This window comes from Rhagoletis zephyria, unplaced genomic scaffold (genome assembly GCF_001687245.7).
Source record: "Rhagoletis zephyria isolate East Lansing unplaced genomic scaffold, Rhagoletis_zephyria_1.1 Rzeph_scaffold_00179, whole genome shotgun sequence".
Classification (NCBI taxonomy): domain Eukaryota; kingdom Metazoa; phylum Arthropoda; class Insecta; order Diptera; family Tephritidae; genus Rhagoletis; species Rhagoletis zephyria.
In genome coordinates, this window is record NW_016157263.1 from 161,021 (window position 1) to 188,223 (window position 27,203).

At 34.5% G+C, this 27,203-nt stretch overlaps 1 protein-coding gene across 1 annotated transcript in view; it reads right to left on the reverse strand.

Annotated features, from left to right (window-relative positions):
• The window catches only part of RyR (Ryanodine receptor), a 407,955-nt gene that overhangs the window by 149,690 nt on the left and 231,062 nt on the right, over window positions 1–27,203 (reverse strand). The window contains exon 15 of the mRNA XM_017608916.1: window positions 24,542–26,814. Coding sequence (XP_017464405.1) covers window positions 24,542–26,814 — 2,273 coding nt within the window. The remainder of the gene's footprint in view (window positions 1–24,541; window positions 26,815–27,203) is intronic.

Sequence of the window (27,203 nt, forward strand, 5' to 3'; positions counted from 1 at the left end):
TATATTTGGCCTATGGTTTCGCGAATATATTGATATTTGTGTTTAACATTTATAATCGCGCGGTGTTATATGTACAATGAGCTAGACATTTAAAAAAATATTAATTATTAAGAGCGTGTGTGAATCGGTAACAAAGTTCGCGTCGAGTAAATTTTTGACAACTATGAGGTGAATAAAATTTCAGTAGCTCATGAGGCTAGTGAAATTTTTGACAAATGCATAGAAAATTTTGACAATCGCAAAGATTGTTGATGTGTGTGATTTTTCGTTAAATAAAAGCTTAAATTGATGAATTGCAATCAACGATGGTAGATGTTTTCTTAAAATATTCATTTCACTTCAATTTGTAATATTTTATTCCAAATAAATCTGCGACTATCAAAAATTTACTGCAGTCAAAAAATATTTAATTTCACACAGCAGATTGGCAAAACTGTCTCACCATAGTAACAATATTATTCAACAGCTTTCCCCATAGAACTTTGTTACCGATTCACACACGCCCTAAATAAAAAAATAAATATAGCCAATACAGGTCAAGAAAAGGAGCTTCTATTATTGCAATCAGTGCAAATTACAAATCCCGAAAATCCCGTGATTACTTACCAAGAATCCCGAGCTTTTCGAGACCTTAAAAAAAGTCCGGGATCCCGGGATCCCTATGGACTAGGATTAATATTCCTAGTTTACACGTTCAAAACACTGCTTTCACTTTGCTCACTCACTTCCCAAAGCTATGACCGATTAGCTGTTGAAATAGAATGAGAAATTACCTATCGGTTTGAAAGAAAAATTGCTGATAGGCAAAGTGTGAGTGTACTGGTAAAAAGGGTGAGTGTATGCAAACTGAAACAAATTTGGATTTTTTTTTATTGAAATGCATAAAATTTTATCTGATTTTGTTTTTCCACATACAAAAAAATTAATATGAATTGAATCAATCTCAAAGGTATTTACAAACATATTTTACAAAAGTTTTTTTTTTAATACGTTAATTTTTTTATTTAAAGGCCTGAATCTCTTGTTATTAATAATAATAATAATAAATTGGCGCTTACACATATGTTAGTGTTTGGCCGAGCTTCTCCTCCGACTTGTGGCGTGCGCCTTGATATTGTCACACAAAGCGGGGGGACCTACAGTTTTACGCCGACTCCGAACGGCGATTGTATTTTTATGAGAAGCTGTTTTTCATGGCAGAAAAACAATCGGAGGTTTGCCATTGCCTGCCGACGGACGACCGCTGTTAAGAAAAAACCTTTTTTTATATTTTTTGCGATGTTGCTTTGACCAGGGTTTGAACCCGGTTCCTGCGGAGTGGAAGCGCGCACTGCTTACCACTACACCACAGCGGCCGACTGTTAACAATATTATGTGTAGTTTTAATTTTTGTAGCTAAAAACCCCGCAAATTTAAGAAATCTCGTTTTATTTTAATATTTTAATATTTTGCATATAGTTCACCTAAAAGTCATGATGGTGTAATCAAAACTTTTCTACGATGTTCATTTATGTATGATTTTTTTATTCAAAAATTTAAAAATAACTCTTATTTCCGGTCCCTGACGCCAAATGAATTGAAAAATCACGACCGAGTGTGCGAAAGTGTAGTCGTCATGTAATCGTTGCATCATGATTGTGACGATGAAGCAACTATGATTGGACGACCAATGTGCAGAAAGCCTAAGTCAGTATAAATTGTTAGTAATTTTCATTAGAGTTTGAGTAACTCCTTCCACTATTTGGCTTTTAGTAACTTTAACGAAAGCTTACCTTATTTTATGTTATTAATTTTAGTGCAGTTTTTAAAAAATGTTCTTGCTAAAAAATCTTTTGTTACACTACTTTATTTTATTCGTTTGATTGTACATGTTAAATAAAAGCTTGTTTAAAAAAAAATATATTTTTTTTTACATTATTTTATTTTGGTCTTTTTACTTTTACTTTATATAATCAGGACATAATATTTTAAATAAAGGCTGACTCTCCATTTAGGAGATAGTACATTTAATATAAGCTGGTAAATCTTTTCGATCATCTGTTTAGGCTGAGCAAAACACGTTGAGTTCGGGTAGCGAAAAAATTGTACGATGGAAAAAATGGCGGAAAGTTTGCAACTGTTGAACTGAGTGGAACCACTCAACCGTGCGTTTCTAGGACAAACGGTCAACGGTTAGAAAATAGCTATGTAAGTCTTATGAACGCGCCCAATATGTCACAAATTAGGTGCATAATCAGAAAGAAATCGGTGTCGTATTTAATTTAAGCATTCAGCCCAGTACAATCCCTACACCCAGTAGGTGCTCTATAGAAATTCATATAGAAATATCACAAGGTTAACAGCTGATTCATTCAGACTAATTTCCGGTATATTATCTTACAAAAGAATTAACAATATAATATATCATAGCAGTGCCTAAAATAATACCACTTAAGGTCTGATTATGCATACTTCGCACAACAATTTGTACCAGTGCAATAGAAATGTAACTTAAGAAAATGTAAAGCACAATCTGAACTCAAAAGATCGCTAAGTTTTTAAAAGTTCTGCTAATTTCTGGATAATGAAATACATACAAAGTACATACGAAATTACAGTTTGAAGTTTATGCGAAGTTGTGCGAAGTTATGCGAAGCATGCATAATCAGCCCATTAGTTGCGCCGGCAAATTACGCTCTGCTATCACTAGCAGTACTGAAAACGCTGTAAAGAGGCTGTTAAGCGAAGATCGCACGATTTGTACATTTTGGAAGACACAGAGTGGTGTTTAGAAATTTAAGTTCAGCTCAGTAAAATAATTTCGAACAACACAACTCCGTACCTGCCAAAATGTTCAAATCGAGTGATCCCTGCTTAAGATGAAGACAAACATAGGAAACTGCGGAAACGTTAAAATTTAAAGCTAACATAAGTGCATAGTATAGATTTTAGTTTTATGTTTGTTCTGTATGTGGAGATTTTTGCAAATTATTTGGAAATTTATACACACTTATATAAAAAAAGCATAGCTGCTTTCGAACGAAGTAGTATTTATATCTAGTATTGCAAGAATATATAGCATATGTTAAAACATATGTATGTAAGTTAACTACATACATACATAGTGCCGCTGTTGTTGCAAAACCGCCCATCGACCAATTGTAAAACCGCCTAAATCGTCATTGTGGCAATAATGAGATTTGGTAGCCTTGAACTCCAGGCAACCAGTATTTTTCCATAAGAATCGTAAAATCGTTGTTAAAACAAAAGATTTGTAAAATAATATCTAGAGAAAATACCGCCTATCAAGGCAATGCCTTCAAAGATATACCGCTTTTAGCTCTCCTTTTGGTCGATGGGCGGTTTTGCAAAAACATCGACGATATGTATGTATATCCGTACATATGTACATATGTGCGCTCTTAAGATGAATGCACAGGAAATTAAAATTTTTGTAACGCTGCTAGAGCACTTTTCCGATTTATGTCATTAACACCAAATTATTTGATTAAAAACATTTTACGTAGAACGCTGAAACCGAATCGCAAACGCCCTACAGAAAGTTTCACGCTGTCAAACGACAACAATTGACTAAGGGCCGTTCAATTTCCGGTTAACCCAACCCGGTGGTAAAATGTCGATAATAACGTTTAACTGGGAGGTAGTGATATCCAGACATTGAAAAAACGGCCCTAAGGGTTGTTTTCGCCATTTCTGGTTAACACTAACCTCCATTTAAAGATCGTTATCGGTGTCATCTACTCTCTGTTATATGCATAGCAGTAGCGCTCTATGAGCAAACATCTCCTATAAAGATTTTATCTTGTTGCTTTAAATAGAAAAGTCCTTTAAATGTAAATTCTATCTTCATCTAAACTTTTTTCACCTAAGCTAATCCTTTTGACCACTTCGGTATGTTAATTATAGACAATTGTTTGCCGTTTACCTTTAGCATTCCATGGCATCGCCTTAACAGTATTCAGAAGAGGCACATCGTACTAACTGAAATTTTTTCGCTTGCGGGATATTAGGAGTATGTACAAAGAACGTAGATCTACGCTCTTTGGTATGTACACTTATTAGATGCATGCATGTGCATTTTGCGTGCATCTCTGTATTTCACTAACTCCCTGTGTGAGGAAACCAAATAATGCAATTCTTAATAGAAGTGCCTAAAATTTAACAGTTTGGCCATGTTAAACACAGCTGAAGTTAATTTCTGGCATTTCTCTTACTAGAGCCTGAGACTATACTTATTATTTAACAAATTTATAGCGTTTTTACGTTCTTTGACAAATTACGCTCTGTTAGCCATACATTTTGCTGTGTTTTGACCTCCTTTGTATCAGGACCCCTGGGCCATCTAGGGAATTAATTTATATTTTGTATTGCATTGTCGTCGTGATTGGAACTATGCTGAAAGTTTCAAGTCTCTAGCTTGTCGGGAAATTAGTTTAAAATCGATTGGAAATTTCTGCGGATGACCAAGTTAAATAAAAGCTTATGAAAACAGGACTGCCTCGTATAATATAGGACGGATGGTCACCGCAGGTATCCCGGAGTGATTTCCGACGTATCCTTTTCAGAGTCCCAAATTTTTAAGGTCAAAATTTCTGTTGGTTGACTCTTATCTCCTTTTACATTTTAAAGTAAAACTCAATTATAATTACACAGTGATACAAAAGTAAACAAAAAAATATGCAGGGTTCTCATATAGAAATTATTTTTTTTTATAGCCCATAGGACACGACTGTACTTATAGTTGTTCTCCATCACTTCGTTTATAACTTTTTTACTAACACATATAATAAAACTTTGGTATTCTTCATGTTACAACTTCAAGAATTTATAACTTTGTTGGTTTTTGATCGAGTTTAAAATTGTTTCTGTTTAAAAGATACGGGTTTTATCGTTCTAGCAAAAAAAAAACGTTTGACAACCGACTAGAGAAAGGCTAAGTATTGGTCTTAAAAAAATTTTCATTTCCTTCGCGATCTTGATCGTGAGGCAATAAAAAAGAAAATTTGATCTTTATAAAAAATAACATCAAAATCAGTTTTCCAAAAGTCTTAAATTAATTAAAATCGAATAATAAATGACTTAGTAATACTTTATTTAGTGATAAAAAGTATATCAGTGTTTTCCTTTTTTCTTAGAAATGTTTCCGTTTTGTTTGTTTTTTTATATACGTTGCTGCTAGTATCTCTTTTAAGGGACCAGCAGTAGCTGGAGAGCATACTAATTTTGCTTTTTCCAACATAACGCTGTTCAATCTTTAGAATTTCCTTGTGAAATCGTTCACCTTGTTCATCGCTCATCTGGCCTAAATTTTATGGAAACATATTCAAATGAGCATGCAGATGGTACAATTTAATGGACATATTGGAACCCATATCATGGTAGGCAGACAGCATGTCACTTACTATGTCTTCATAATGTTCACTCTTTTTGTTTCCAAGAAAATTTTCANACATGCAGATGGTACAATTTAATGGACATATTGCAACCCATATCATGGTAGGCAGACAGCATGTCACTTACTATGTCTTCCCATGTTTCCAAGAAAATTTTCACACACAGAAGAAAAATTTTCCATGCATTTTTTTCTAATGACGTCATTTGTTGTAAAAAATTGCCGGCCCTAATCAGTTCCCGTATTTGTGGACCGACAAAAATACCAGGTATAAATATGATTTAATTTTGTTTTAAATCATGTAAAAATACCTTTGTACCTTCTTTCAATTTCGCGTAAGTTATTCGTGGAAAACATTTTTTAAGAGTTTTGAATGTTGGACCCTTTCCGTCAAGTGCTTTCACAAATTGCTTTATTAAACCCAGTCTTAATATGCAGCGTTGGTAAAATAGTCTTCGTTGGATTAACTAGAGGAATATTTTTACTATTGTTTTCACCAACTACAAATGACGTACGTGGAACCCAATCTTTTTGAACGTAGTGCAGGCTAGTTGCCCGACTGTGCCATTCACAAAAATAGCATTGATATTTTGTGCTACCACCCTGAAGTACTGTGTTTGAAATCTGCTACAATTAGCCCCTTGTGAATTTTGTAATCTATGGCAGGGGTTCTTAAACTTTTAAGATGATGGAACCCTTACTAACCAAATTTCATTTTATGGAACCCTACACCAAATTACTAAAAATCAAAGGCAGAGCAGTTTAAATATGATTAAAAACTTTTACTAGAAATAGTATACATACTTTAAATTTTAATGTGAAGAATGTAATTGTTTCACAGTTATTTAGTAATTATTGTATAAAATAGTAGTTCGATATAATGTCTGAAAGCTGTATGCGCAGTTCTGGGGTAGCATCCAATTTCGAACTGAATCTGTTTTTTGTATAAATGTAAGCTGAATCCCCTTGTTGACAGAGTACGTTGTGACAAAAGATGATATGCTTCGTAAATGGATTTTGTACCAAACCGATATTACTACTACCACAGACGCACTTTCCGGGTTGCCTCCACAGTAGAGTCACAAATACCCGAATCATAGGCAACCATGATGACATTCCAGCGAATATCATAACCGAGGAGAACATAAAGCATGCTATTAGCAGCTTCCAACCGTTTAAATCTCCGGGACCAGACGGCATTATTCCCGCTGACCTACAGCATACAGCAGGAATGATTGCACCCATACTCGTACCAGTCTTTGAAGCAGTGTTACGAATGAATTATATACCCCACAAATGGGAGGAGGTAAGAGTAGTTTTCATTCCCAAGGCAGGGAAAACTACACACACGAGACCAAAAGACTTCAGACCAATTAGTCTGTCGTCTTTCCTGTTGAAATCTCTAGAGAGACTAATAGATGGGCACATTAGAGACAAGGTGGGCAGCAAACTTTCGGCAGCCCAGCATGCCTACAACAAAGGGAGATCAGTCGAAACAGCACTCCATTCTTTAGTGCACACAATTGAAAGATCACTTTATTACAAAGAATACACCCTCGCGGCCTTCCTGGACATCGAGGGTGCTTTCAACAATGTATCTCCTGCAGCGATTATCTCATCTCTGATAAATCTGGGAGTAAGCAATTCACTAACCTCATTTATTGAACGAATGTTAATCGGCCGAGAAATAAGCGCAGGATTAGGTGAATCAGTAATAAAAAGGTTCCCCGTCAGGGGTACACCCCAGGGGGGAGTAATATCACCGCTCCTGTGGAATATAGCAGTAGACAGCCTTCTTCGGGAACTTGAAGACATTGGCGGTCAGATAATTGCATACGCCGACGATATTGTAATAGCTATCTCGGGTAAACATCTCTCAACATTGACAGATCTGATCCAAAGATCCCTCAACAAACTATCCCTGTGGTGTAACAGGCGAGGACTGGGAGTGAATCCTGAAAAAACAGACCTTGTGCTGTTCACCAGGAAGCACTAGATACCTGATCTCGGGAACATAACTCTAGAGGGCAACACCCTCGCAATAAAGGAAGAGACCAAATATCTAGGTCTCATAGTAGATAGGAAACTAAACTGGGGGCCCAACGTTGCAGATAGAGTGCGCAAAGCAACAGTGGCACTATATTCCTGCAGCAGAGCAATAGGGAAAAAATGGGGGATGGAACCCAAAATAATACACTGGCTATACACGGCGGTGGTTAGGCCAATTCTCTATCACGGTATAGTGGTATGGTGGAACGCCCTTGGGAAAGGGGTAAACTTCAAAAAAATGGACAAGGTTCAAAGGCTTGCGTCCACACTCATAACTGGTGCGATGAGAACAACACCATCCAAGGCACTGTATGCCCTACTGAATTTTCTTCCGGTGGACCTACATGCCAAACAAGTCGCAAGTGGCGCGGCAATTCGAATGAATATTCTAAATAAGTGGTCAAATACCAGTTATGGTCACGGTAGAATATTAACGGAGGTTCCGGGGCTACCCGGATTGGTGGACTATGCACTTCCGGAACCTGCACCCGCTACAGCGTTCGCGACCCTCCTACCCTCAAGGGAAGAGTGGAAGCATGACGTTGTAAGTAGTGGAGAGTCCATCCATGTATACACAGATGGCTCAAAGCTCGAGGGTAGGGTTGGAGGAGGTGTATATTCCCATCACCTGGGAATCTCCCTCAGCTTTCGTCTCCCGGACCACTGTAGCGTTTTTCAGGCTGAACTGATGGCAATCGACAGGGCCACGAAACTGGTAAAGTGTGATATGATACCCCAAGTTGATATCTACATCTTCACTGACAGCCAGGCGGCAATAAAGTCCCTCACGAAGCAGTCGACAACCTCCATGGTAGCCATGAAATGCCGCGCATCTCTTAACGAGATGGCTGAGTCATTTCGCCCAAAGGTAATATGGGTTCCGGGACACTGCGGCATAGAGGGGAATTGTAAGGCCGACGAACTGGCGCGACTTGGCACGAAACTTCCTTTTGAGGATATAAATGACGAAATAGGAATACCCTTGCAAACTTGTAAGCTACTTATCTCCGAGAGGCTCACTAAAGTAGCGAACGAAAGGTGGCAGGACGAAATCACCTGCAAAACTGCCAAACAATTATGGCCGGTGCTCAGCGCCAACCGCACTGGCCTACTACTGAGTCTAAATAAGTCCAATATTAGATTATTAGTATCCGTCATAACAGGACACTGCCTAATTGGCAAGCACGCCTATCGACTTGGCCTACGCTCACATGACTTCTGTAGAAGTTGTCAAGATGAAGAAGAGGAGGAAACGATTCTCCACCTGTTGTGCCAATGCCCTGCTCTATCTAGACGAAGACTCTCCACTCTCGGTAGGCAATTCTTCGACAACTTGGAGGACCTTAGATGCGTCGAAATCAGGGATCTTCTAAAATTCGTTCAAAGTTCAAAATTGTTTTAGGAGGGATCGGGAGTTGCTGACCCAACATGCGGCATCACAATGGGCCCTGAGCCTAAGTGTGTCTTATAGACGACCGCGACAACCTACCTACCTACTACTACCATCCGAAAAATAATCTCATAAAGATTTCAGGTGATTTACCAAGTGCCCAGTTATGACATTTCACATTTCATTTGGCAATTCGTCGCGTTCCTTGTAGAAAGTTGTATGTAACCCTTTGGCTACAGCGGCCAACAACACATACCGGTTAGAAAAAAAAAAAAAAACTGGCACGCGCAAGCTCAACGCTATTATGTAGGTATGGCACTCAGTATGGCAATCATACCAACTACGAGTACATATGTATTTTTGAAAATAGATAATTGCGTCTGGGTCAAGCTGTTTATAGAACTTTTGTTTCCGTGACCACCGTGCTTATTCATACCAAAATTAATTTCACGGAACCCCGGTGACTTTCCTACAGAACCCTTGAGTTCCGCGGAACACACTTTAAGAAGCTCTGATCTATGGCATTTAATAATTCAGCCTTACTGTCACAAGATTCTTTGAAGCCAGTAGCGTAAGCCAATGGGACTGTGTAAAAGCATTGCCTTCAAACCTTATAAATAAAATAAGATTATAGTATGCAATAATGTAATAAACGTTTTAATTTTACTGTTTGTTGAACCATCGATGAATAGACGCTAATCTATATATGTATATATATGGGATATGGTTATATCCAAATTTTTCAAACAATGCATTGACATCATTGCAATAAATATATATCAGAATATATTCTGATGCTGGAAGTTCAGAAGGGGATATAGATGATAGAAAGTCACTTAAACCCGGTGCAAATAGAGCACTCCGATGACCCTAGGAAGAGTTTTGTAAGATCAAGTAAAAAAATAGCAAATATAGAAGCAGCGCCATATGCTATAGCTAGTTTATATGTATGTATACATATACATATGTACGTACATAATCAAAAATGGTACTAAAATGAAAAAAAAAACAAACAAAATGAAAGTATTTCTAGAAAAAAAGAAAAACGCCGTTATACTTATTATCACTAAATAAAGCATTACTAAGCCACTTTTTATTAGGTTTTAATTTACTTGCGACTTTTGGAAAGCGGATTTTATATACTTTTTTATAAATTTTTTATGGCCTCACGATCAAATTAGAGCGCGAAGAAAATTACAGTTTTTTGAAAATTTTAGTTTTTTTTTCAATTAAAATAGCAATACTAGGCCCTTCTTCAGCCGATTTTTAAACTTTTTTCTTTATTAGAAAGGTAACAAATTTTTAATTGGACCCCAAAAACTGACAAAGTTATAAATTCTTGAAATTGTAACTTGCAAGTACCAAAGTTTCTTTTATATTTTTTAGTAAAAAAGTAGTAAACGAAGTGATGGAGAAAAACTATAAGTATAGTCATATCCCACGGATTATAAAAAAAAACATAACTTCTATATGAGAACACCAGCATATTTTTTGTGTAGCACAGTGTTAATATCTCCGAGCGTAAAAATAAAAACCATAAAATAATAATTATTTTTAATCGAAAAAATAGAATTATTTCCATTGAGCAAAAAAATGAAACTCAATACTAATTACTATCTCTTAGCGAAAAAAGCAAAAATCATAAAATAATGATTAAAAGCTGTCTTAAATAATCCTGGTAAATATTTACGTAAGCCTAGGCTTAATTGGTTGTTGCTACTGGGGCCATTCACCCAGTTTCGTCCGGGCTTTACCGGTTTATCCTATCGCATGTAGGTAGAACTAGTTTAGCCTGGGCAAAGTGGAAAGTTGCTAAGTCCATTTTAATAAGGATGATAAAAATTCGCATAACCATTTCCCAAGTATTTTGCAAACCTTTGAATACAACATTGTGCATGTTTAAAGCAAAGCAAAACTCCATACGAATCAGAAGGATTCGATGTTGATTAAAATATTTGAAATGATTTTGACCCTATCGAATTTCCTGTAATTCTTTTGGACTTAGCAAATTTGCCTTTCATTGAATTGAAGCATGAAAAACTATTAAAATACGATTTTTCCACGTAATGACGATTTTGTATTTTAGTCTTCCACTAAATTAAATATGAATGTATGTAAAAAATGTGTTACAGATAAACGTAATCCAAAATACAACCATGCATTTATCTAGTTTTGTTCTACAACCATACTTTTAGTTATATTAAATTTAAATTGTAACCAAATCGTTAATTTGCATTGCTGACACTGATTTGAAAGATACAGAAAAGTAGGAGAGGGAATTTGTTCAGTAAAAATTATTTATCAGCTAATAAATGCTAATGTTCACATCCATTTTGGTAGTTTTGGGATATTGCTGGTTTACACTCGTTAGTTTTTAACCGACTTCCAAAAAAGGAGGAGGTTATCAGTTTTTCGGAATATTTGTTTTTTTTATGTATGTTACAGCATAACTTTGGACCGCGTCAACCGATTTCGATAATTTTTGCATCGGAAAGGTAGTGTCTCAGAGATGGTCCCATACTTATCTGGTTAAGATCCGATCAGTGGATCATGAGATATATATATATATATATATATATATATTTTTTTTATATGAGAGTTGAAGTCGGTTTTTTTTTGCTAAAAATTACTTGTATCAACTGTGAACGTCCTTTTCAGTTTTATTTTTTTTTAGTCTAGTAAACTATTACTTTACTTATACCGTTACATAAAGCGCTTTGACCCAGTTCGCTGTGATTCAAAACGGAGTCATAAACCAACTTTCAGCTTTCAACTTTTTTATTCTCTTTTCGATTAGAAAACGGGTATAAACACATCATTCATTTGACGCAAAGTAAAAAAGGCTGGTTTTCTTTATACAGCCCGTTTTAAATTTGAATCATTCTTATAACAAATTTGAATTCTTGTTCGCTTCCATTTCGGCCCACCGCGCAAATTAATTATTAAAGAAATTTCGAATAAAAATAAAAAAGTGTGTTTACTTTTGTATACGGTTTCAGCGAGTGCGCTAAAGTTACACCGGTATAAACGCTTGAAAGAAATATGTGTTGAGTCAAATCGTTTTTTTTAATGCGGTTCTCTATATATACATATATGTATATGTTTATCAACCGCGGATTCGTAGCTTTTTTCCTAAAAAAGTAAATTCTAACAGAAAATTTATGGAATGATACTTACTCGTATGCGTTATGCCTTTCGGCAGCAAGCGGATTTAGAATTTATTAAATATCGATTTTATGACTTTTACTTTTTTAACCAGAAATAAAAGTATTTTTTGTGACAGTTATTCTTTCTGCTTTTCGTAACAGTTATACTTTTATTTTTCTGTCCTAAAATAAAAGTGCACATATGACAGAAAATTTAATTATAATTAATTAACGATAATTATCGTTGAAACAAGTCATCTTAAGACTTTTATTTGTAGGAAAATATAATAAAAGTCCTTTATTTTAATTTCTGTTTTAATATGTTTGCTGTGAAGTTTTAGGCTAGTGGAACAGTCTACGGAGAGTTCATGTTTTTATATTGATAACACTGTGCGACAAAAACCAAAAATTTTGAAAACACACGAAAAAATCAAACTATATATATAATAATAGCCGTTTTCGTTGTTTGGAGTTATCTCAAAAACTACTGCATAGATTTCAGTCAAATTTTCAGAGGTTATACCTTGCATATATGGTCCTATTATAGGCTATCAGAGAACTCGGTAGGTAGCGGTGGGGTTGAGTTATTTATAAAAATCGTATTTATGAACCGATTTCTTTTAAATTCAAAATGTAAGCTACCAGCCATCATGGCAAACAAGTTTACCAAAAATAGACCCGCTGGATGGCTCGGGAGTCGAGTTATTTATAAAAGTCGTATTTATGAACCGATTTCTTTTAAATTCAAAATGTAAGCTACCAGCCATCATGGCAAACAAGTTTACCAAAAATAGACCCGCTGGATGGCTCGGGAGTCGAGTTATTTATAAAAGTCGTATTTATGAACCGATTTCTTTCAAATTCAAAAGGTATAGATTCAGAATAATGGAAAATACGTTTACCAAAAACGGAGCCGCTAGGTGGCGCAGTAGGCGAGTTATTTATAAAAGTTGTATTTATGAACCGATTTCTTTTAAATTCAAAATGTAAGCTACCAGCCATCATGGCAAACAAGTTTACCAAAAATAGACCCGCTGGATGGCTCGGGAGTCGAGTTATTTATAAAAGCCGTATTTATGAACCTATTTTGTTAATACACATTCTAAACGTTTATTACTTTCATGATGATTTTTTTTTCATTCGAAACTCATTCTGCCTTATCCTGAGTTTCGCCCGAAAAAATTTCACCTGAAAATTTGTATTCAGACCATAATAAATACATGGAAATCAAACGTGAAAAGTGAACCGGTTCGGGGAAAATCAAACTCATGATAAGGCCTATTATCATGAGTTTCATCTTCCCTGAACCGGTTCACTTTTCGCTTTTGGTTTCCATGTATTTACTATGGGGGGAATCAAAATTTTCGCGTGAATTTTTTTCGGGCGAAACTCAGGATAAGGAAGATTACATACATAAAATGATAGCCATTTTCGTTTTTCGGACTAAACTCAAAAACCACTAAATAGAGCCCAGTCAAATTGTCGGAGGTCCTATTATGGGCTACTAGAAAATACCCTGGTGGCGCTGAAGTAGAGTAATTTATAAAAGTCGTATTTACTAACAGATTTCGTTCAAATTCGCAGCGTGACTACCTGTATGATGAAAAATTCCTTTGCTAAAAATGGACCCGCTGGAGTTTAGATATTTACAAAATCCGTATTTTTTATAAAATCTGATTGGAATTCATAATTCGTATTCATTTCATGACAAGCAAAGGTTTTGCAGAAAAGGGACCCAATGGATGACGCTGCACCCGAAATATATAGAAACCCCCACGGGGTTTGTTTATCTTAGACGAATTTACTTTTCAGACGGCTAAATCAAGGATGCGTTTAAGTATGCATATAAAGACCGTAAGACTGTGTAAGCGTGATCTTGCTTCTACTTACCTCCGATTGACGAAGTTGCTCGAGGTGGCCGTTATTACAGCAGTAAGACTCAAAGAAATCAATTCATAAATATTAAGACGAATTCTAAAAGTGGCGAATTGACAAGGAAAGATTCGACCACATCTGTTCAAGAAGGAACACGATAGGTATATCAATGGCTTCATTTGAACGATATTCATGAGATCACACGACTCATTTAGCCAATGTACGCGAGAACTTTTCATCCTGTGGGGCAGCGAGGATTCTTTACCATTCTATAATTGAAAACGCTCATCTGTGCTCTTGAGTTTCCGTATAAGGAATTTTATTGGCTTACATGGTAACCGGACTAATGCTAAAGTTGCAGGATGATCGAAGAATATTACGCACGCTTGGCAGAGATCTCACAGGTGGAAATAAGACCATAGGTTAGAGCTGCCAGATATCTCTGTTGCCAAACCGGGACACCTAAGGGAGGGCCTCTCACTCCCTTCCCATTCGTTTCGACAAAAATTACGTCCGAAAAGATGTGGTAATCTTTTATTTTGACAGACATAAACAAAAACATAAAAACATGAGATCATGAGATCATTACAACGTACACCAACAAAACAAAACAACTTCCCTGCAGTAAATCGCGCTAGTTCGGAACTAGCGCAGAACTAGCTCTTTAAGAGGCGGTACTGGTTCTCGATCTATCCCAACGCAATGCTTTTTATGAGAAAAAATTTCAAAACTAGATTACTGAATATTTTTTTATTTTCTTAACTGTTTCCATTTTGTACAGATCTGCAATAAGTTTTTTATGAAAAAATTTCGATTATTCGATTTTTGATATTTTTTAAATTTTTTCTGTTCTCTTACAGATTGCATTTTATTTAATTTTTTTATTCTTTTATTTAATTTTTATTAAATTTTATCATTTGCTCTTCAATTTTTAAGCGGCACTCAACAAATTTAAATTTATTAAATCTGAAAATCACAACTGCCTCCACAACGTTTTGAACTCGCGACCAACGATGTTACAGTCGGAGGTCTTCCCGCTGGGCTATTTTAGTATTGTACGAGAAGTGAGAATTTGTGCATTTACTTCTCCACAGAGCGCAACTAGCACATCAAAAGCTTCAACTGTCCCGTTCTGCAGCCGTTTTGCACCAGTTCAGAGATAATTCTGAAATATGTAGTTCGGATATAGCAATTTGTCAGACTGTCTCTAAATTTTACTGCAGGGTTATCACAACTAAAGCACAAGGAATTTTTTACAATGCATGCACATTTTTGTTCTTTATAAAAATACAATTTATAAAAAAGTGTTAAAAAATTTTGGAAAATGAATTTTGAAAAAAAAATTTAGTTGATTTTTGGTATTGTTTTTACTGAGAGTTTCTTCCATTCAAACTATGTTCGACAAGTTTTTTTATATGGAAGACACTGTCAACAAAAAATAAATAATTGCAAAAAATCAACCAAATTTTCTAGTAACTTCAGACTTTCACTTTACTAATTGGCTCAAAAGCTACATTTTCAAAATTTTTCTAAAAGATCTGATTAGAAATTGTGATCTGATGAAAGAGTCTCCGAGCCCATAACTCTAGGTTTCATGAAAGAAAAAAAAATTTAGTACAAGGTAACATTAAAATATCAGTAACTTTTTTCGTTGCTGTGAACTTAATTCAACACTTCTGGCTTTTGCTTAATATAATTGTAAAACCCTGTGCATGTCATTTTAACGTGTTTAGCAAGTTCATAACATTTTTCTTAATATTACAACGCGTTTTTTTCTCTCAGTATAGTTATTTTTGAAATTTTATTCAAAATTTGTGCAATCAAATCGAAAACCAGGACACTTAAACGAAATCCGGGACATTTTAAGTTGGACCGGGACACCGGGTCAAATAGTCTAAAACCGGGACGTCTGGCAACCCTACCATAGGTAAAACGCATTACATCGAAAGGGACTAGTTTTCCATATGGAATCACAGCGCTACTTTTCTTGGCAAATGTGTGAGGAAGATTCCGCTTTTCAGTTTAGTTTTAGTTTAAACTAAAAATGTTAACTTTACAGACTGCTTTTGCTTTTAAACGCTATTTTTGAATTGGCCAACGCAAAAGATTTTATTTGGCGCCGCGAAGCAAGCTGTCATTTGCTAGTATACTACAGGACGAATAAATGTTGAAAATGTCTTTTTAAAATTTTATCCTTGAATATCCTTGGAAATTTAAAGTATTTATTTTTGAAAAAAATATATGTCAAGGACTAATATGTAAACTACCACGTCCTCGAATCTCGTCCTTCTGACTTTATTAGTTTTAGATAAAAAAAATTTACACTTCTCTTAATAATTATATTCAACAATTTTTATTGAGCTTGAGACAGCTTTTTTAATGAAAACTTATTGTGGAAAAGCAACAATAATTTGAAAAATGGTAGAAGTGATAGCTATTTCGGAAATCACCACATTTCCTAATCAGAATGTCGTGGGATCGTCGGTTCGAATCCTACTGAAAGAAGTCTGATGAGGAAATGTGGTGATTTCCAAAATAGCTATCACTTCTACCATTTTTTCAAATTATGTTTGCTTTTCCACAATAAGTTTTCATTAAAAGAAAATGGCCTCAAGCTCAATAAAAATTGTTGAATATAATTGTTATAAGGCCATAAAATAACAAAAACTTCTCTTTATAAGATATTGATAGTTACAATATACATAAATGAAGATACTAGAATCATTACACTGTACAGCACTCCGTTGGGCATTGGATCAAACCAATTTCTTTTTAAGAGATTCGGTCATAGGTAAAAAAGTAATTTTCCCGTTTTTTGTACTTAGCCTCGGAAATCGAGATATGGGCCTTCGAAGTTCGAAATAGGATCTTTGGTAAAAAACTATCTTTTATTATTATATGTGAATAACTAAAGGAACTAAAAATACAGCCGTAGACCGCCTTTTGCTCTTATTTAAATGGTTTATAACTTTTTTTGCTAACTTATATTACAGGTGCTATAAAACCTTATATTTCAAACAATTTTGAACTGATTTTTAAAAAGTTGGTACNCACAAGAAATATATATTTAAAAACATGTTTTCCCTCTATGTAAACTCCTGCCCCCTAGATGAAAGGCTGGCTACGCCCTTGTATACAAAACAATTAAAGTNTGTAAACGTGATTAGACCCCCTTCTTCTCTTCTGATATGCATACTTGTACACTTTGTATGTAAAAATTAGAGATAAAACATTTAAAAAGAAAAAATTCCTTCTTTTTATAAAATAAATATTTTATACAAACAAATTACCAACCGATTTTTAAACAATTTATATCGTTGCTAACGCAATGAGATCTTATTTCTTCTGATATGCGTATTTGTATACTTCGTACATAAAAATTTGAGAAAAAACACATAAAAGGAAAATATACCTTTTATATAAAAAAAAACAAAGAAATTACTAACCGACTTTTAAGAATTAAGTATCGTTGTAAAGACGATTGAACCTCCTTTTCCCTGGTGAGCATATTTGTATACTTCGTGTATAAATCGTAAAAAATCGGTATCGTTGTAAAGGCTACCAGAAAACTTATACTTTCTTAACCCTTTCGGTACATCTTTTTAGATTCGGGCTTTAATAATAACATTCAATTTAATTTTTTCCCAAAATGCGATTCTAAAGTGTTTTTTGGAATGATGCCATATGGCATAATTTGTACTAACTGGTGTAAAAAATATGCAAAGATTTTTTAATATGGTATTTTGTTTTATTCTCTGTCATAGTATTAATAACACAATGTTCGAAGGGTCCAATTTCACAAAATCCACTTTCATTATTTCCGGTAAGTAACACAAAATAATGTCAGGAGCAAGTAATAATGTACCTTTGTACTACTTAGCATGTCATTGGTCAGTAAAAAGAGCAACTTAAATTTAAATCTATTAAATACATTCTAGCGTTACTCAGTCCTTTACCCACAAAAGCGGCTATAACTTTTTTTTTTCTATTCGAAATAGTAAGAGTGGCGCCTTTCTGAAATATTTATTAAATGAGCAATTTTTTTATGTAATGTAAAGTTATAGCTCAGTACATTTTTTTTCACCAGAGATGGTCAAATTTGGGGAAGAAAATATCAAAAAGTTAAAAATCTCAATATAGTCCTAATTTTATAATGGTTCCTTAATATATTTTAACTACATTGCATTTGAGTATGGAGAAGCAACTATCTGAAAGTATTTTACATAAAAAATTTACCAAGTATAGCCTTGTTTGTAGATGCAGTTAAAGAAAATACATGAAAAGGCACGACTTTTTTTTAATTCAAAAAAATTTAAATATTTCAAAAACGGTGACACTTTTACCTGAAAAATTTTTGCTTATCAGGGAGCTCACCACCCCACCTGCCTTCTCCTCAAGTTTGGCAGGTTACTTCTAGGACACCCTGTATACACAAGAAATATATATTTAAAAACATGTTTTCCCTCTATGTAAACTCCTGCCCCCTAGATGAAAGGCTGGCTACGCCCTTGTATACAAAACAATTAAAGTATTTAAACCGTAGGTATATCATACGGTCAGATTGTTCTTTTAGAGCGCATACATGGTTCCATAATAATGATTCCATTTCTTCATGTATGTCAATTGTAACTATCAATATCTTATAAAGAGAAGTGTAATATTTTTTTTCCTAAAACTAATAAAGTTAGAAGGACGAAATTTGAGGACATATATTTTTTTCAAAAATTTATATTGGGAATTCCCTTGGATATTCAAGGATAAAGTTTTAAAAGTTCATTTTCAATATTTATTCGTCCTGGTGCACCCAAAAATTAAATTTTTTAATTCTATTCTACAGAATTTTTCCTTTTAATTGATACCCATATTGTTATTTTACAGTGCACCGCATCTTTTGAATAATTTTTTTATTAAATAATACGTCTCCTGACGTCAGAGAGAAAAACTAAAACATCGTACAGTTTCATAAGTAAAGTAACTCTTCTTACCATTTTTCCTGGCAGGCTGTAGGTGTGTATTTGGCAGGCTGTAGGTGTGTATTTGGCAGGCTGTAGGTGTGTTTTTGGTTAGTGTATTAGTGTTTTTGGTTAAATGTGTTAGTGCATTTTGAATAAATTGTAATAGAAATGGAAGAAATTGTAATAGAAATTAAANGTTTTATTCTCTGTCATAGTATTAATAACACAATGTTCGAAGGGTCCAATTTCACAAAATCCACTTTCACTAATTCCGGTAAGTAACATAAAATAATGTCAAGAGCAAGTAATTATGTACCTTTGTACTATTTAGCATGTCATTTGACGGTAACAAGAGCAAATTCAATTTAAATCTATTAAATACATTCTAGCGTGTCTCAGTCCTTTACCCACAAAAGCGGCTATAACTTTTTTTTNTACTACTTAGCATGTCATTGGTCAGTAAAAAGAGCAACTTAAATTTAAATCTATTAAATACATTCTAGCGTTACTCAGTCCTTTACCCACAAAAGCGGCTATAACTTTTTTTTTTCTATTCGANGAATTCGAAATTGACTGTCGCACGGTGTAATATTCATTTCATTCTAGGTATATGTACATATAGATGGTCCTCTGCAATATCGACACAACTCCAAATTTCATATTTTTCGGAGGAGCCAAATACATTTCTTGGTAAAGAATTGTTGAAAGCATTAATTTTGAATAAATAAGCTTTCCGATTTTAAAATCGTGGCCACGCCCATTTTCCAAAAATTTATAATATTCTTATTTTTCGTCTAAAAATTATTGTAAATATCAATTTTGAGTGAATAATCTTCAGTAGTTACTAAAATATCGCAGTTTTCGTATTTCTGAAAATTACCGATATTTGGGAGGTAGGCGTGGTTATTGTCAGCTTTTGCCCATTTTCAATACCATCCGTCCTACGCCCGAAAGAAGTGCACGTACCAAGTTTCGTTAAGATATCTCAATTTTTACTTGAGCTATCGTGTCTACAGGCGGGAGGACGGACAGACAGTCACCGCTTAATCGATTTCTCTTTTCATTCTGATCATTTATGTATACATTTGTCTGTATCTATCTCGATTCGTTTTGCTACAACAAAGTTATAATACCCTTGTGCACAAGTGCGCTCGGGTACAAAAAGTTCCTCGAACACGTGTTAGCTTATTTCTTGTATAGAACCCATAAGCAAATTTGAAGCCAATCGAAAGTGTGACACAAAATTTGGTGTTCAATATGAAAAAGAATGTCTCATATATGGTTTTAAGCAGGGACGTGAACCGGATGAAAAATTTGGTCGGTTCGATTCAGCGGTTCGAACCGTTTTTGCACTTTTGGTCAAAGCGGTTTTTTGGTCTTTGAACCGGGTTTCGGTTCGGTTCAACGGTTCGAAAAACAAAAAAATAACGCGCAAGTTTATAAGTGTCCAGTGTCAAGTGCAACAATGCGCAAAATTAAGGGTCAAGTGTCTGTCAAATGAGATGGGTTGCCTTTACATTATATATTGTCACATTGTAAACAAACATGGTAGGTATTACTATGTTTAACAAAAAGAAAAAAAAGCGGGTGCATTTATCTATTGAAAATTGATTGAAACGAACCTTTAAACCTTTATAGAAAGTGGTTCGGTTTTCGGTTCGGTTCAACGGTTCGAAAAACAAAAAAATAACGCGCAAGTTTATAAGTGTCCAGTGTCAAGTGCAACAATGCGCAAAATTAAGGGTCAAGTGTCTGTCAAATGAGATGGGTTGCCTTTACATTATATATTGTCACATTGTAAACAAACATGGTAGGTATTACTATGTTTAACAAAAAGAAAAAAAACGGGTGCATTTATCTATTGAAAATTGATTGAAACGAACCTTTAAACCTTTATAGAAAGTGGTTCGGTTTTCGGTTCGGATCAAACATTTGTGGAAAACTTCGTTTCGGTTAATGGTTCAGTTAATTAATAGAAAAAAGCGGTTTTCCGGTTCAAAACCGGTTCACGTCCCTGGTTTTAAGTGATTTGAGAACAAATTTATCAGCAGACAATTTGGGAAAATTATGTTTTTAAAAGTAAACACGCCATTGTAAACACGTTTATACATAATATGTAACATAATTTGGTTACCAAAAAAATGACACATCGAAAATAATTAATTTGGTTTTATTATTGTTATTTTTATTTGTGGAAAAACAAAAATCAAACTAGGCACAGAATTTGGCATGCACAATGAATTGGCCAGAAGACTATAGGCTGCTCCACTAGCCTAAAACTCTACAGAAAATATTTTAAAACAGAAATTAAAATAAAGAAGTTTTATTTTGTTTTCCTACACATAGAAGTCTTAAGGTGACTTTTTTCAAGGATAATTAAATTTTCTGTCATATATGGACTTTTATTTTAGGACAGAAAAATAAAAGTCCAAGTATAACTATTCCGAAAAGCCGAAAAAATATCTGTCATAATAGGACTTTTATTTCTGGTTCAAAAAATAAAAGTCATAAAATAACACATTAAGTTGAATTGAATTGTATGGGTTAAAAAATAACTGCTACTTCTTAGCTTTTGGGTCAAAATTTACAATCAAAACGAATTTGAAAAAAGCTAATACAATTAAGCATTTTGGCATTTAAAAATATATGTATGTGTGTGACAGCTTTCTCATAATGATTTTTTAGTTTAAAATTTTTTACATACAGTTATTTTCGGTCCCTGCATAAAATTTAAGCAAATGCTTTTTCTTAAAATTTCAGACCTTTTACTCAATTTATTCAAATAAATTTAAGTTAAAGGTATGCAATTTTAAGACGACGCAATTGCTTATTTTTATGCATACATTTCATTGTATGTAATTCCTTTGTATTTTTTATTTTGTTAAAAAAATATAATAAAAAAAAATTTGACGATTTTTTCGCCAAAATGACGATTTTTTTAGGGTAAAGTGACGATTTTCCAGCGAAAGCTTTCGGCAACACTGTACAGAACATTCCATAGAAATTTCTGTATTTAAATTTAATTAATGATTTAACTATACTTTAAAATTTAATTTTGAAAACGATGCATTTTGTATTTCACTTGCTCTCTATTTGAAAATATGAGTTTTCACAAAAAATTTGGACTTAGCGACTTTGCGCTCTAAGCTAGCGATATTGAGCAATTAGTTATTATTTCGCTTATAACTCTTTCCGAACCGGAAAAAACATTTCTCCCATAAAGTAAAAATGGACAATGTAAAAATTAAAAATTGGAAAATAAATAGCTCTTATAAACGGCGCAATAAATACTTATGTATTTTTCATCCATTTGGTGATATGAATCAACTTTATTCGAAAAACTTTTAACTCTTATGCTTCCGCTATTTAAGGCCAAATTAGAGTATGGCACCTTAACGCCTTAGCCATAAATAGATACCTACGGCTATGGTTGTGGCCAGTGTTGCCGCGCCGTCTCAAGAAAATGTATCCCTGACCAAGTCAAAAATGTATCCAAATGTATCCAATTTTCTTTTTTCACATATACATCTCATAATTTGTAAGAAAACCAAACATTTTCATAAAAAATACATAATTTAACCCATCCTAAGGACTTGGAATACATGTGCAAAAAATCAAATATTTGTAATTTCAATTTATAAAGTACATTTTTTGTGCATAAGTATTTTGCAAATTAAATATGAGTAGTCCACTTGCAAACAGCGTTATGTGATTTTATAATAGAAAGCCGTAAATTTGAAAAAACGACTACGACAACAAGTATCATTTAAATTGAATCTTTTCCATTATTACCTGAAAATTTGGATAAATAAGAGCCTTTTAAAATTGTAACATAAAATAACATGACATAAGATAACATTAACAGTCTATACGACCTAAAGCAGTTTTCTAAGTTCATCAGAAGATGTATAGTTTTGAAAGTTTATAAATAAGTGTGATAGCGACTTTTGGAAGAAGAGTTAACATTTGATGCTATTTTTTCAGAATATAAAAAAGATTTTGCACTGTGTTGTTAGTGGACATGAAACTACTATAAATACTGGCACGTTATCCTCCAAACACTAAAAATGGAAGAAATTTTACATAGCGCACTTTGCAAGTGGACTACTCATATAATAAATAGCAAGTACACTCTAAAAAGAGCATGTAAAACTACTACTGAAAAGTATCTATTTTTCAACAAGAATCTGTATAAATATACGTATAGGTTGTTCAGTATTTGATTTTGAACTTGAGATCTTTAAAATATACACATAAATACACAAATATAGAATGTTTAAAATTGCAAAAATTTTCAAAATACAAATACATTTCCTACTAATAATAAACATTACTTTATTTTAAACATTTTATGTGTAATTTTGCTCTTGCGACAAATTCGTTATGTAAAAGTAAACAGGCAATGATTAATTTTATTACAAGGCGTGCAAATTTGCACACATTAAAAGAGGAAACTGGTTACCTCTATCAATATGCGCAAATAAACAAAAATTTTTTAGAGTGTATTTAAAGTCTTTTCAGTAAAATTCATAAAAGTTTCCTTAAATAAATCAAATTTAGTTTTTTAAACTACATTGAAATCTTCTTTCTTTTTAAATTAACAAATGAAAATATGTGATATGAAAGAGATTACTACAGAAAGAGTATAATTTACTTTATATATATCGTCGTTTAAAGTACAAAACCGCGTATCGTCATTCTGCAAAACCGCGTAACTGACATTTGCTGCCAAAAATTGGATTTGCTCACACAAGCTCTTGGCTCAATCCTTATCCATTCGTCCTGAAATATACTAGCCAGAAATGCGATTGCTTTATAAAAAAGAGAACCATTTTGAAATATAAGTGTTTTTACTCTCTAGAAAATAATTTATGCAACGTCACATACGCGGTTTTGCATTATCTTGATACGCGGTTTTGCATTTCGTTGATTCGCGGTTTTGTACTTTAAACGACGATTTGTATATTAAGATCTTGCATAAAGCATCATTTTAAGCTAATTAAAGCAATTGCGCTTATACCTATTTTGGTGAGATCTCTTCATATGTTCATTGCTTCGTTCACAAAAAATAAAATGCTTTAATTTCACGCTTAAGTAGCGATTCTTTATACGTTTAGAAAACGTAATGCTTTCTACCATCTTTAATGAAAATCAATTTTTGAACGAAAAAAACTTTATAGGAAATATGAAATTTTGGCCTATTTAAAAAAGTAACCACCTTTATACTGACCGGAAAAAATAATTATCCAGCAAAAATTCGTCTAAAAATGTATCCAATTGGATCTCTTTAGATCCAAACGGCATCCCTGGTTGTGGCTCTGGCGTTATATATAGTACGGCACCAATAATCGTTAGAGAGCTGCGCGTTTTAACGGAACATTTAAATGCTATGGTTATGGCTATGGTATGGCGCAAATAACCAAAAAACACTACCGGCTTCAATGTTTGTATAACAATTTAGCACTACATTTAGTTTATTCATGATCCAATGATCGGAATGTAACGAAATTTTATTGGGTCAGGTCTCTCCTTCCGATATAAAAATGTGTGGAAAATAATTCACGTGGTCCAAAGTTATCTTATAAAAAAAAACATACGAAGAATATATAACTCCCTCCTCTTTTTTGAAATTAGTTACAAATAGCAAGCTTACGCTCTTGGTGTCCACCTTTTTGCATAAAATATTTTCAGTTTGATCACAGTATTTTTGTAACTAGAATCAGAGGTAACATACTCTTAACGCTACAGTTGTGTACTCGGATAATTTGGAAACATCCACCGTCAACTTGCGCAAAAGTTTCAGTAACATAGCAGGTTGCATCTGGGATGTAAGGGCTACCAAGAAATCTGAAACTGCCTCTCTCTGGCCCTTCGTGAGCATACGGTTCTTAGATAATCTATACACAGTGTGCAACGTTGCATCCAAGAGGCTGGCATAATTCTCGGCCTCATTGTAAAACTTTGAATGTTTTATGAGTAGAGGCAGTATTGAGTTGCCGATATACCGGTTCATCGAAAGGGCCATGTCACTTTCAGAACCATCACTCTTATCAAGAATAGTGGCGGTTCGTAAATCGGGAAGAAAAGCATCTTCTAGCAAACGGTAAAATAGGTCTTGATTTTCAATACCGTAAACTCGCTCCAGGAACAGAACTATGCTCTGTTTATTGTTCGGCAGAAGTCCTGATGGCATATCAGACTTGGGTTTTTCTTCTCCTGGCGCCGTTTGCGTCAGTGTAAATTTTAAACTTAAGACACCTTGAAGGTCCTCCAGTGGCACCAGAGATCTCAAAATAGCTCTAGCCCTCAGTGATTCGTTTTTACCCTGCTCAATAACGGAAGCATCGGGTGCACATCTGCCAAGAAGATCCACAAGTGTACAATAAAAGTTAAGAATCGCTGCGCCTGTATCAATATAGTCTTCATCTTCATCTCCTTCTGGCAATGGATGTGTGAAATTTAAGCCAGCAATTGTGCCCTCTGCCTCATCTTGCATATTGCATCTATCCGCAATGCGTTCGGACATGCGATTTGCTTCGACTATTGCGCGAAATAGACCTTCCCCTTCTCCTCTTAGAGCCGGCCCTAAGCATTCTGGACGTCGGATAAGAAGACGAATGACAAGGTTTGCGTTCTCCTCAACACTTTCGCCATTCACCCATACACAATAACGAAGGAAGTCCAGATAACGTTCTCCTTCTACCGGATCCCATCCCAGATCTGGATACCCCTTTTCCACCAACTCCGAATTGCTCTGCAATCCGCATCTGGACAGATAAACTGCGATTTTCTCTAAATAATGTTCTCTAAGTGCTAGAGCCAATTCTGTGTTCTCCATCAAACTTGAATATGCCACATCTAAAGGAGTGGAACCCCGCAAGCTGGGCCGTGCCAACAAAATATTGGCATTGTCCAATAGAAAATCGAAGTGATCAAACATGGCCTTTTGATTCTGACGGCCTGTTCTACAAAAATAACATAGAAAACGACAGCAACCAACAACCATTTCATGAGAGGTGTCTTTTTCTTTTGGTGGCGCTCCTTCTACACCTTCGGTTTGTGATGGAGCGTCACTTTGTGCCTGTGCCCGGCGTCCCAACGTATTCATCATAACAGCCATTACGTTCTCATGAATCCTTAATATTCGTATAAGGTCAGGATGTTGAAAGAAGGTCGCATTATTTACTAATTTCCAAAGTCGCTTCCTCATAAGTTCTTCCTCTTCTTGACTCATTTGTACTGGAAGCAAAGCACGAATTTGGCTTAAGCCTACCCACATTTCCGCCACATCATCCCTAGCTCTGTTGTTGATGACATAAGTTTTACCAAGGGCTCGAACCAGCTCGCCAACGGTGTCATATTGACGGACCAATAAGCTGAACATCTCTCTTACAAGCTTTGGATTTTCTATTTGTGATTCTTCAGCCCAGCTAACAATAGTTTTTATTAACACTTTGCGGAAAACCTCCTCGGGAGTTTTCTTTTCTGGTTCTTCAACTTCCTTTGGTCCTTCTTCGAGTTCTTTTACTGTATTTATAAAGTTATAAATCTTCGTAATTGGTCCTGTTTTTACTTCCTCAATGGCGTTGCTGTCGACTTCATCGGGCTCTTGTAAAGCATTAAGGGACACCTTTTTCATGAGGCTATCATGAAAGTCATACAACCTGCTCCTTAAGTCCAAACCACAGGTGCAATTTTCCTGATCATCTGATTCGAGATTCTTAAAACACAATATTTGATTCATCTGTTCTCTAGGCGGGCAACGGAATTCTTTAGTTTTTTTAGCAGCAACAGCACTAGGCAGATCTGATTGTTTTATTTCAATATACCGTCTAAGTTGATCTGCTTGCAAATCACCAACAAAATCATGGGAAAAGGATATGATACTTTCAACTCGATGCCTAAGTTGTATATCATAAAGATGATGGAGAAGATAACACATCTGAAGTTTAGCGCCTTCTGCCATTTTCATTGTTAACAATCCCTTCCGATGTTCATCTTTGCCATCTACAAAATAAGTTGCATATAAGGAATTAAAAATACAGAAACATTATTTTTAAGTTTTAATTTAACTAAACATACATACATACATATCGACGCCTCCAAACCAAACCATGCCAAGTAACTTTAGACATATTCAGACCAGTGATCGGACTTTAAAAAAATTCTGTGTGGTAGAATCTGGGAAAAAATGTTGAAGATTAAAAAAAAAATGTGATAGATCTCTGGGTTTGGATCAAACTTTGTACAAAAATTAAAAAACTTCTGCAAGGTTTCACCTAAATGGCAAACTTTTTAATAAGACTCTAAAAAAATTTAATTTTAGTATAATAAAGTGCAAGATTGAAGATGCTAAAAATTGCGTTGAGTTTTAAAAATTTTTTTCCTTCACAGTG